The sequence below is a fragment of the Magnolia sinica genome, chromosome 18, assembly GCF_029962835.1.
Source record: "Magnolia sinica isolate HGM2019 chromosome 18, MsV1, whole genome shotgun sequence".
NCBI lineage: Eukaryota > Viridiplantae > Streptophyta > Magnoliopsida > Magnoliales > Magnoliaceae > Magnolia > Magnolia sinica.
This window is the reverse complement of record NC_080590.1, coordinates 17,317,160-17,330,397: the sequence shown is the minus strand read 5'-3', so window position 1 is coordinate 17,330,397 and position 13,238 is coordinate 17,317,160. Positions and strand designations below refer to the sequence as shown.

Sequence of the window (13,238 nt, the reverse complement as noted above, 5' to 3'; positions counted from 1 at the left end):
CCACAGGGAACGCACCAAGCAGATTACGTGAGGCCTACCTAACATAGCCATATTTGGCCACATGATGCTACCCTTAAATAGAAGGGCATGTAAGACATGTTTGAAAGTGGTTCGGCCCAGTACACTGGACCAATCAAATATTGCCACGTTAAGGCTTTACCAAACTTAGCTCTGCTCTACTGTGAGCGATGTATCTATGTGTCATGAGATCCACCCATTATATGGTTGGCTTTTTACATTCCTAGGAACCGTTACCAAATCACCATATTCTCACCGGCCATCAGTTGTCCTTTCATGAAGCTGCCACGGCATCTAAACACATGTCATGGTATTGCAGAGCACGACTTGGCTGCGATTCAATAGCCAGGGATGTGGGTAGGAGCCTAACCGTTGGGCCCACCTTGATGTATATATGCATGGTAAAACATTAGTTATTAAAATAAACTAATATAAGCCTTAATCTAAAAAAATGAATTAGATACAAATTCACCACAGGAAAAATTGGTTATTAATTATTAAGAAACTTTTGTGAGTCATAAAAATTTTATATCAAGCCAACATTTGGTTTTTTTTTTTTTCCTTTCATCAAGGTCCGTGTGGCATTATCAATGGGCATGATAGCCAAAAAAATTAAGGTGAACCTTAAGAAGTTTTTAATAGTGGGTGTTTATATCAAGCCAATATTTGTTTTTTTTTCCTTTCATCAAGGTCCGTGTGGCATTATCAATGGGCATGATAGCCAAAAAAATTAAGGTGAACCTTAAGAAGTTTTTAATAGTGGGTGTTCAATGGCCACTATTTTGTCTGGTTCGGCCCACCTAAAATTTGTAAATGCTTGGTTGTTAATACCATGCTCTAAAATAAATCGACCAAAATAGATAGGCGGCTTGATATACAATGCATGCATCTACGTGGCTCTACGGTTAAGAGTCCCACCCACAGGTGGTCATGAGATGGCATCAAAGTATCCCACAATATCCCAGGTGTGATAAGTTGTATGAGGGTTTTATAAGAGTTTCAACATGAGGTGCTGGGTGTGATTAGGACGCGGATGGGATGATGACAGGTTGAGCAGCGAGACTCTCTAATGAAGTGACGTCATCAAGTTTTGTAGACCCCACTGTGAAGTATATGTTATATCCACAACGTCCATTCATTTGGAGATAGTATTTTACGGGATGAACCAGAGAACGAGCTAGATCAAAAGCTTTAGTGGACCCCACCATAGAAAACCGCGGGAAGATTGATGTCCACCGTAGAAACCTTCCTAAGGCCTACCATGATGTTTTTTTCAAAATCCAACCGCTTCAAAAGTTAACAAAGACATTAAAAAAAGGAAAACATAAATATCAGCTTGATCGAAAACTTTTGTAGCCTTTACAGGTTTTTAATGGTGGTGTCACTCTCCCTAATATTTTCTATGGTTGGGTCTAGCGGAGCTTTGGATGTGACTCGTTCTTTGGATATTAGCCTAGAATGATCTCTTCAGGTGTATGGACGGCGTGGATCCTCGACATGCCAGTAGCCCGCGCCCTTGTGATTACACATTGTGTATGTGGTGCATGAGTGCGGGTAATAAATGCACGGAGCATCAAATCCAAGTTGCATTAAATGCAAGAGTTATACCTTGGTGTAGTCCGTAAACCCCCGCCTGGACGGTAATCCGTCCGGGCAGGGATCTGTGGGGCCCACCCGTAATGCAAGTGTCTTATCTACGCCGTTCATCGCTTTTTTAAGATGATTTTAAAATATGAGACAAAAATTGCAGAAGCATATACACAGCTCCAGTGGACCACATCAAAGGAGTCTGCAGTGATAATGACACTCACCGTTAAAACCTTTCTAAGGGCCACTGTGATGTTTTTTTAATCATCAAACATACTAATAAGGTCATGCAGACGTAGATGAAGTGAAAACGCAAATATCAGCTTGATCCAAAACTTTTCCAGATCCGAAGAAGCTTTTAATGGTTAGCGTTAAATCCCCACTTTGTGGCCCATTTTAGCCTAGACCTGCCTCATTTTTTGTATCTCACATTATTATGATCTGAAAAAAATGATTAACTGAGTGGATAAAACACTTACATTACAGTGGGCCCATAGATCCCTGCCACGACGGTAATTCGTCCGGGCAGGGTAGGACGCAGTCCCGTCCGGTGTAATCTAATAAAGTATCGGATCTCTCTATTTGGGAATCCGATCGGCTACTCCCCCCGCCACCAGCGAATGGCTGGTGGTCGGTGCTATGTGGGCCCTACCATGATTTATGTGTTTCATCTATGCCGTCTATCTATTTTTCTAGATCATTTTATGATGCGAGACCAAAAATGAGGTAAATTCCAATCTCAAGTAGACCATATTACTGAAAACAGTGTTGAATGAACGTCGACGATTAAAAACTTTTTGGGGACCATGAAAGTTTTGGATCAATCTGATCTTTGTTTTTTCCCTTCATCTGGGTATGTATGACCTAATAAACAGATTGGATGTTAAATAAACAATATAGTGGGCCTTAGGAGGATTTTAATGGAGGATATCTAATCACTATTTTTTTCTGTGGTGTGGTCCACTTGAGATTTTTATCCCTCTAATATTTTGAATCAAGCCTTAAAATAAAAATGGATGAACACCATAGATAAAATACATACATCGTGGTGGAGCCCACGGATTATCAAACACCAGCCACGGGGTTGGTGGCAGGGGGAGTAGCCAATCCGTTTCCCTCAATTTTTAGGCACATGTCTGATTGTTGTCTTTAAGAAAAGGGAAGTGGATTGGCACACACCAGCTATATAGATGCTATAGGTATGTGGGGGTGTGAAGACGCACCAACACTCCTCGAGCTACCAGTTGTACAAACTGTTTAAAGGATATTAAAGTTACATGAGCCCCATAGTGATGTATTTATTTTATCTACACTGTTCATCTATTTTTAAAGATAATTTTAAAGCATCATCCAAAAAATAAATCATATCCAAATATCATCTTGACCACACTGCAAATAGCAATGAAGACAATGATTTTCATCATTAAAAAATTCCTAGGGCCCACCACAACGTTTATTTTCCATCCAATCTAATTTCATATTGATCTAAAACTTTTGTAACCCCGAAAAGGATTTTAATGGTAGATGTTCAATCCCCTATTGCTTTTGGCAGTGTGGTCCACTTTATAGTTACATTTATCTTATTTTTAGTTTCAAGACTTAAGACATACTCGCCAAACATATGAATGATTTGGATATAACACATACCTCATGATCAGACCAACAAAACTTGCTGACATCGGTATAGCAGCTATATAGCTGGTGTACGATACACCAACTAGCTATGTAGGCACGTGTCGAAGACGAGCACTGAAGCTCCCCGAGCTCCGAGTTGTACGAACGCTTCAAATGATATCAAAGTTACATAGCCCCACAGTGACGTAACTTAGCCAATCCGCTTCCAAAAGCAAACGAGGGTTCGAAGGCATAAATAAACAAATACATCATGCAGTCCCACATATCTGGTCCGACGTAATCCGTTTCCTGCATAAAGTTAAACCTAGCCAACGCTCGCACTGTATTACCACGTGGAAAGTGTTTACACGCGCTATCCCCACGTAAGCAACGCGATTAAGAAAAAATAACGGGAGACCACCCTCACCTATCCAGCTGATAGTTTAGTCAGTCATGTTGAAACTTGACAGCTGGTTTCACATTGCCTAGTATTTCTTGTCCCTTTCTGCCAGCTGATAACCCCTCCACCAGCTGTTATTAGTGACCCCATATGTCCAAATAAGTGCATTTACACACATGGCCATATCAACAATCTCGACCACTTATTTTTTCAGCCCTCTCGCAGGCCAATTTTATATATATATATATATATATATATATATATATATATATATATATATATATATATAAAAGAAAAAAAGAAAAAGGAAAGAAGGCTGATTATATGATCGAATACCTGAACGGTCCAGATTATGCACACGTACCACACAGTTGCCGGAAAATAAAGACAGATAGTGGACATAAGTGGATTGGCTGGTGTACCACACACCACTGACCTGGCTGATGTGGGTACGTGTCGTGTGAAGACGAGCGCTGACGCTCCTCGAGCTACCAGTTGTACGAACGGTCTAAAGGAGATCAAATTAACATGGCCCCACAATGGTGTATTTATTCTATCCACACCGTTCATTCATTTTCTAAGATCATTTTCTAGCAAGAGACCAAAAATTATTTATATCAAAATCTTAAGCAGACCACACCACAAATAGAAGGGACAATGATTCTCACCTATAAAATATTCATAGGGCCCACCGTAACTTTTATTTTCCATCCAATCTGTTCATAAGGTTACACAGAACTATATAAATAGGAAAAACAAATATCATATTGATCCAAAACTTCTATGACCTCTAAAAGGGTTTCAATGGTAAACGTTCGATCCCCCACTGCTTGTTACAGTGTGGTACACTTGATCTTTGGACCTGTATTATTTTTCGTCTCAAGCCTTAAGACAAGCTCACCAAATGGGCAGACAGTTTGGATAAAACACATACCTCATGATGGGAACCACGTAACTTGGTGACGTCAACACACCACCCAGATCGGTGGTGTATGGTACGCCAGCCAATCCGCTTCCAGCAGAAGAACCCTTTTCGGAAATGCAACACAACATTTCAAATCTTTTCCGCACACACGTGCTTGTTGAAAAAGTGACGATAGCTTTCTGAATGACGAGGCTCGGACGTGTGAGCACCGTGTGCGAGTATCAACCACAATGGAAGGCCACTACTTTTAAAAAGAAGATTGCATTCCAAGCACTACCAGAATCAAAACCAAAACGAATTCAGCTTCAGTTTTCAACATTACTACTGCTATCGCTTCTCACTTCCTATGGAAACCTTCTTTAGCTATGACTTTGATTTCAACCCATATTACGCATCCGACAATTCGTCGACGTCCATCAGCAGCACCCGTTGCACCATCTCGGATGAGGAAGTATACGCCACCGTTGCAACTAGTGGCCCGAAGCGGCGGGCTGGGAGGAAGAAGTTCCATGAGACGCGGCATCTCGTCTATAAGGGCGTCAGGCAAAGGAATAGGGGAAAATGGGTATGTGAGGTCCGCGAGCCGAACAAGAAGTCCCGTATATGGCTTGGGACGTTTCAGACTGCCGAGATGGCAGCTCGCGCCCACGATGTTGCTGCAATGGCTCTTAGAGGACGAAGGGCATGCCTCAATTTTTCTGATTCAGCATGGCGTTTGCGTGTTCCGGCATCCAGCAGTGCAAAGGACATACAGAAGGCTGCTGCAGAGGCTGCAGAAGCCTTTCGGCCGTCCAAATCTTACAATGCTTCTAACAATGATGGTAATATGATGCCGGAGATTCCAACAGCCTCCACGGAGAATGTGTCTTACATGGATGAGGAAGCGATCTTCGGCATACCAAGATTGCTAGCTAGCATGGCAGAGGGATTGCTGCTTTCTCCACCTACATTCTTTGGAGGTGGGTACCACTGTGATGAGGTGGAGATCGAAGCTGATGTGTCATTGTGGAGCTACTCAATTTGATGAAGAGTCTTGTTCCCTTGTTGTTATGGTGCAGGGATGGGGTCCACAACCTTTTATTTTTTAATACGGGGTGGAACCCAATTAGCCCAGAAGTACGAGCTCTATCTCTTTCCGTACAGTATCATTTATTTTGGGTGGGCCCAAATTAGCCCATCGCATGTAAGATAATGACATTGTTACACTTCGAAGAAAGAAAATAATAAAAAAATCAGTGTCTTAAATCTTCTTATTAGTAATCATTTATCCCCTTAATCACTACAGGACATACAAATCACATGCATGCACCATAACTAAAAGGAAAGTCCATCCACCCCACATGTGGGTCCTACATATCTATGCTGCCAATAGTGCAGATCATGAACTTGAACTGTCAAACAAGTGCAGCAAATGCATGAAAAAGCAAAACAGAAAAAAGAAAAAAGAAATATCAACTAGAAAGGAGGAAAGTCAGTCCAGATCATGAACTTGAACTGTCCAACAAGTGCAGCATTTCATGAAAAAGAAAAACGGCAAAAAAGCAAAAAAGAAAAATCAACTACGAGGTAGGAAAATCAGTCCACGTGCAAGTGCCGCCTCATCCATGCAAATTGACATAAATGGACGAAAAAAGGAATATTATTAGGCGGCAACGTGTTCCGGGATGGGACCATACACCTGGCATTTGTCCAATCCATGGGCTCTGAGGTTAGATCTAAACGGGGCCCACCCCTGTTTGACCCAGCCGGGGCGGTCACATCTAATGCGGGTCAATGTATATTGGCTAACACAAATGATAAGTCATCAAGTCAAAGCTAGAATCCAACATGATTCCTAAAGGAAGCTATGGATCGGAGGCAGTGTATTGTCATAAAAGAATCCGCTAGATTAAATTCTTCAAAGAATCTTTTCCGACCATATCTTTTGAATTGGAAGCTTCTAGAAATTTCAAGCATCTTCGGACTATTAGAGATACTACAAATACCTTGAGATATAACCCACCTGAGAAAACATCATTGACGGGCTTTCAAAAGTTGCCTCCTTTAAAAAGATTATGACTAGCAACCATGGGACAATGACATAGAAGAAGCCGCAAGACAACTTTACGGAGCGCCAGGATCAAATGAAGTCAAGCCAAAACTGCATGTTATATCTTTCAACAATCATATTTTATAGTTGTAATTAGAATCAATATTATAAGGTATCATTGGAATGTTATTGACAAAGTACTATGAATGATTTGGCAACATAGGATCATTTTGAGATCAAAATTTGGTTCCTAAGTCCTTTTCTTTTCCAAGTTGTTGATTTGCTATTTTCAGTTGTTTTTAAGCGGGTAGACAATTTCAAGAGCTTTTTTTTAATTTTTTTTTTTTAATTTTTATTTTTTAAATAGTTGTTAAAAAAATAAGTAGCTCACAACAAAGATAGGCCCCACGCAATGGATAGCACACATCCATCCGCATTAAGTCAGCCCCACTTGATGTATGGTCCACATCAAAGCTGGGATCCACATGATGGATGATGGACATCAAAGATGGGCCCATGTGATGGACGGTTGACATCAAAGGTGGGCCCACATGATGAACAACCCATATCATAGGTGGGTCCCCACATAATGAATGGTCTACATCAAGGTGGCCCACATAATGGATAGAGTGAGCCTTACATGATGGATGGCTCACATCAAAGTGTGGCCCCTCATGATGGACATTCTGCATCAAGTGGGCCCTGCCTAATGGATGGTTCACATTTAACTTCTTGCATGATGGACGGCCCATATCCAAAGTAGCCTAATATGATGGATGATCCACATAGAAGGTACACCGACACGATAATGGACATCAAAAGTTGTCCCACATGATAGACAACCCACTTCGAAGGCGGGGCCCACACAATTGACATGTCAAATATGGATTCCATCTAATGGTTAATGAACATTGAGGGGCCCTACAAAAAGGACAATTAGCAATAATGGTGGACTCCATGTAATAGATGACCTACATCAAGGTGGGCCCTACATAATGGATGGTTCACATGAAAGGTTAACCCTTAATGACAAATGCTCCACATCCAAGACAAGCCTTGCATAACCGACAACTTACTTTGAAGGCTTGGCTCACACGATAGACGATCCACATCAAAAGCGGGTTCCATATGATGGATGATCCACATCAAATGTCTAACATCATGAATGACTCAAATATCATAAAACATGTAGATTGTAGCCATCCATTCTTTTGCCATTTGGGATAATCAATTTATGATAAGATCCACTAAAATAACTGTAACGTCTTGAAAAAATCTGTACGAAGACCCGAGTACCACCTCAAGCAAAAATCCCTAAGGATCGTATTCTGTTGGAATTAAACAAAAATTAATTAAGTACAAACTAAATAAATCTGTGGATTTAATTCGAACCACTATCTATACCAATTGCAAGACCCAAAACTATCATAATCACTGACTCAACACTACTTAAAAATCTAGGAGAAATTTCAAAAGCCTGTTGCTCTCGAAAGTACATTGAAACTCCGTATCGGACTTGAACCGCACGTCGAAAGTCCGATGACAGCGAAACTATAGGGTTATGACCATTTTATTGGGCTTGACGACCATCATGGGAACGAGCCCAAATAGTATCCAGAACAGTACAACTTGAGCCCTGAGCGAAGTTTGTGAGAAACGCGAATATCTTTAGAAAACGTAACTGAACTTAAGTAAATTGGGCCTTTCACTTACGAGCGAAATTGAAAACTTCGGACCGTCAGTTTCTGACCGAACTTCACCCACGGATCAGGGAAATTTCTCTACACATATATATATACTTGTGGCCCTGATTAAGTGACAACGATCGTTGATCTGATACAGGTCCTTCATGATCGATCGGCCTATCCAATCGTACCGAAATCATAACCTGGCTTAGATCCATGGTAAGGGAACTTGCCTTATGATATAAGTGAGTAATGAACCTTCCTAAGGGCCCTGTTTGTCAAAAACAGGCACCCTTTGGTTATAACCTATGTATACCATGGCCCTGGGGCCATTGACACCAGTTTTGGGCCTATTTAAAGACCTTAAACCACTCCACCCCTCTCTTATACGAATTTAGTCCAAACCCTAGGAGAGAGAGAGAAAGAGAGAGAGAGAGAGAGAGAGAGAGAGAGAGAGAGAAAAGGAGAGAAAAGAGGAAGGAAGAGAGATTCCTGGAGATCTTTGCTGGGATTCTTTCCCACAACTCCAGGCACTGATTCACCTCTCTATTGCGCTACACGAATTGTTTCAACTATGATTTGGGTAATAAATCCAAACCCTAACGCCGTAGTTAAGGTTTAGAATAGTCATTTGTCGACCTAGCTAACGGATTTCATGATTTATATACCCGTTATTCCATTTTCGAGAACGTAGGATTCGAACCGCGTCCGAATCGAGTAATCCGACGAAAGGTGCGGACTATAAACGTTTAGGTTATGGTTTTCAAGGCTTTTAATGTCAGCAATGATTTATGTCTGACTTGATTGTTGTCATATGATGTTAGTTACGACGTTTTCGATAAATTATATATGTGTGAACTATGTTAAAAATAAGATGCATTCCATGTATTTGTTGAAATGTTTAAATGAATATGAAATTGTGATTTGTGCTTATCATGACTACAAATCTAGGATTTATGCTTGACATATGTATCACGACCTCTTTGTGTGACGAATTGCTATGAATCATGTCGTAACTAATCTAGTCTATGTATTTAGAATGTGTAGCCTAAGTGTTTGATAAAATATCTAAATGAGAAATTGTTGATGATTTGTATTTATTAAGTGTATTAAGATAAGATTCTCAATTTTCTTAATCATATGTATAGTTTCTTTCAAGTAATTATATTTGTCGTTACGCGATTTATGGATAAAATGCAAGTGCTTGGTAACATATTTAATGTGTTTGATGAAATGCCCATATGAGACATCTATTTAGAATGTTTGTTAAATGCTGATACGATTATCACATGTATCATATTGCATCTGAGTAAGGTTGGGACTACAATATAGTGCAGGCAATCGGTAACACTTCTAGTCTGGGTGGCTGAATTAGTCTCGCCACATTAGGTAACTTGACGAATCCGTGTCGCACGACGATTGTCGACAGTGATTAAGCGACAAGGGGTGCTTATGCGCTCCATATCGATTAAGTCTGCGTGTGCTCGTACTAATCAAACTTGTCAAATAAACCAATTGGCCTATTGTGTGCATATCGATAACAGATCCATTCAAGAGCTGGTCAAACTCAGCTTAACTATACCTATTCCCTTAGGCGGGTAAGGCCACACCTCCTCCCAACCGACCACGACATAGTGGGAGACATGACCTACTAGTATACGGCCCTCATGCACTCATATATATCCACTCGGTCTCGATGTTGGGCCGTCCTCTAGTACTAAGAAGGTTTAAAATTTTTTATCCAAGGCCATCTATGGCAGCCCGATGCTAATAACATATTTTCGGTGTCCCATCTAGCCATCCACGATATGCTTGTGGAGGCTACGGCCCTGATGTCGCTAGGGCGTACAGTAATCACAACACACAATGCCAGATGCATAAGTCATACAATCCAGTCATGCATCAATCCTGCGCATATCGTGTGCTCAAGTGAGACAATCTCCACCTATTAGGGAGTCTCATAATAAGTTACCCAATGACATATGCAATGGTCAACCACATCTCATAACAAACATGCAGATGATACGTATGGGCATGTATCATGATGCTATGCTGTCACATACTCATAATCGGTATCAATAACCTACATCGACAATTAGCCTCGACAATGTAGACATTTAACCAACATTGCCTCCAATGAATGGCCCGCATAGAGCCTAACATATAGTGGACTCATGGCCTCACACAAGGGCCTAATATACAACACCATGAGCCTCACTCAAGAGTTTAACATACATCATGATGGGCCTAATATAAAACACAACAGGCTTCATTGCCTGGCCCTCAAATGCACCACAATGGGCCTCATCACATAGGCCTCACATATATTATATAGGCCTCAAACGTATGAAGCCGAGACCGAAAGCTCATCAGAATGGGCCTCAAATACGGGTTGCATATACATCACAATGGGCCCCGACAATCGGCCTCAACAATCGGAGTCGGCCTCGACAATTAGAATCGGCCTCAATAATCAGAATCAGAATTGACAATCGGAATTGGTGATGATGGGCCTAACAAGGCCTAAGGGAAGGTCACAATGTGGACATTTAACCATCATTGCCCATCAATGTGGACATTTAACCAACATTGCCCCCAAGGAGTTGCCCACATAGAGCCAAAGTCAAACATATAGTGGGCCCATAGCCTCGCACAAAGGCCTAATATATATCGCAATGGGCCTTACTCAAGGGTCACATATACACCACATTAGGCCTCGTCAAATGGGCCACAAATACATTACAACGGGCCACATACTTGGGCCTATATACATCACAATGGGCCGCATCTTATGGGCCAGGAATACATCACAATGGGCCTTATCGCATGGGCATTAAATACATAACAGGTGAGCCCTGCACATGGGCTATTAATACATCTCAATGGGCCATGACCCATGGGCCATAGTACATCACAATGGGCCTAATCGTATGGGCCGGAAACATATCACAATGGGCCACGGCATATGGGTCGGAATTACATTACAATGGGTCTCGCTAAATGGGTCATAATTACACAATAGGTGGGCCCTGCACTTGGGCCTCAAATACATCAAGTGGGACGCATCAATGGGCCATGCCAATGGGCCGCATACATCAAGTGGGTTGCATCCACGGACCGCACCAATGAGCCTCATATTCATTAAGTCGGTCACATTACATGGGTCACACCAATGGGCTTCATATACATTAAGTCGGTCACATTACATGAGCCGCACCAATGGGCTTTATATACATAACAGGTAGGCCCCACATACGCAGCAAATGGGCCCCCCACCAGATGGGCAGCGTGGGTACAACATACATCGTAGTGGAGCCCATGGCATTGTCCAAACATTGTCCAGCACCGTCCAGCACTATCTGGATGGTGTGGATGAAACAAATACATAATGGTGTGACATCCCACTGTCCCAGATAAGTGGACTGTGGGGATATAGAATGCATAAATCAAGGTGGCCTTGCATAGGACCCATGAATGCACGAAGTGGATACAACACTACATCAGGGTGGGTCCCACCATAAATGGACAGATGGTGTGTATATAATACATATGTAATGGTGGAGTCCATGATCTGAACAGTCCATCAAGGCAGGCCCCATACTATACATACAACATGGTAGGTTCTACACATGTGTGGGGCCCACGCTGCAGGGCAGTATGAATAAAACACAAATATCATGGTGGTGTCCCACACCACCTATTCAGATGGACGGTGTGGGATCAAAACATACATCATAGTTGGTCTTGCAACAGATGGACGGCGTGGATTACAAAACATATATCACGGTGGGGTCCTCACAGATGAATGGACTGTGTGGATGAAGTAAATACATCACTGTGGTCCCCACGTGGGACCCATGGACAACATGGTTGAAACACATCTATCAGAGTGCGTCCCACAGCAATGGACGGTTGGAGAAACACATGCCTCGTGGTCAGCCCACACCTGCTGATGTCAACAGCAGCATGAGCTGCTGGACGGCTCAGATATACAACATATCATAAGGTAGGCCCCACCAGCACATCCAGACGGACAGACAGGGATAAAATACATAAGTCAGATGGGCTACACCACTGTCCAAATACGGACGATGTGGATACAAGGCACATCCATCAGGGTGGGTCCCACCCCACATGTGTGACACATGTGGGTGGGTCCCATGATCGAAGCAGATGGACGACTTAGATGTATAAAAAAATACATTGCGGTGGGCTGCACTTACCACCGTCCAAATATGGACTGTGTGCATAAAACTCTTACATCAAGGTGGGTACCCACCGTCCAGACTTGCTGGACGGCTGGGATATACAACAAATCATAAAGGTGGGTCCCATGTACATGGGCCACCCCCTTCCCTCTCTCATGCTGTATATATTAATATATTATATAATACAATATAAGATGATATCATAACATGTAATATAATATAATATGTTATATTATAATATACATAATATTCATGAAATGTAAAAAGGGCCACCGTCCAGAGTTTGGACGCTCTGGACGGTGCTGATTTAACGCATGAATTCAGGTGTGGCCCACCTCACGTACTAGCCCTGTATGAGAATATATTATATGTATATTAATTAAATATTAACTCCTCTTATTTATTTATTTATTTATTATTATTATTTTATATATATGGCTGCTTGTGATTTCCCTTACACAGTCCAGCAGCAAAGACTATTGGACGTCCAATGTATGGATGCAAATACCTTCATCAAGGTAGGGTCCACGTACTCGTGGCCCACGAACCACATATATGTATAGAGGTGGACCCACTTATACATGGTCGTCAAATGGACAGTGTGGATCTAATCCATTCATCACGGCGGGGTCCATGCATTCCAAAACGGACAATATGGATATAATATATACGTCATAAGCGGGCCACACACTCATCATCAACATCACCAAAGGAAAATGAGAAAGAGAGAGGGGAGAGAGATCGGTGTAGTGGAAGGACCCCGTCCCTAAGG

General features: G+C 41.9%; 1 protein-coding gene across 1 annotated transcript; it reads left to right on the top strand.

Moving 5' to 3' along the window:
- Nucleotides 1-4,884: 4,884 nt before the first annotated feature.
- Nucleotides 4,885-6,006, top strand: LOC131232571 (dehydration-responsive element-binding protein 1B-like). The gene has a single exon (XM_058228883.1). It carries the CDS (start codon nt 4,891-4,893, stop codon nt 5,566-5,568), a length of 678 nt encoding a protein of 225 aa, XP_058084866.1. The 5' UTR covers nt 4,885-4,890; the 3' UTR covers nt 5,569-6,006.
- Nucleotides 6,007-13,238: the final 7,232 nt, after the last annotated feature.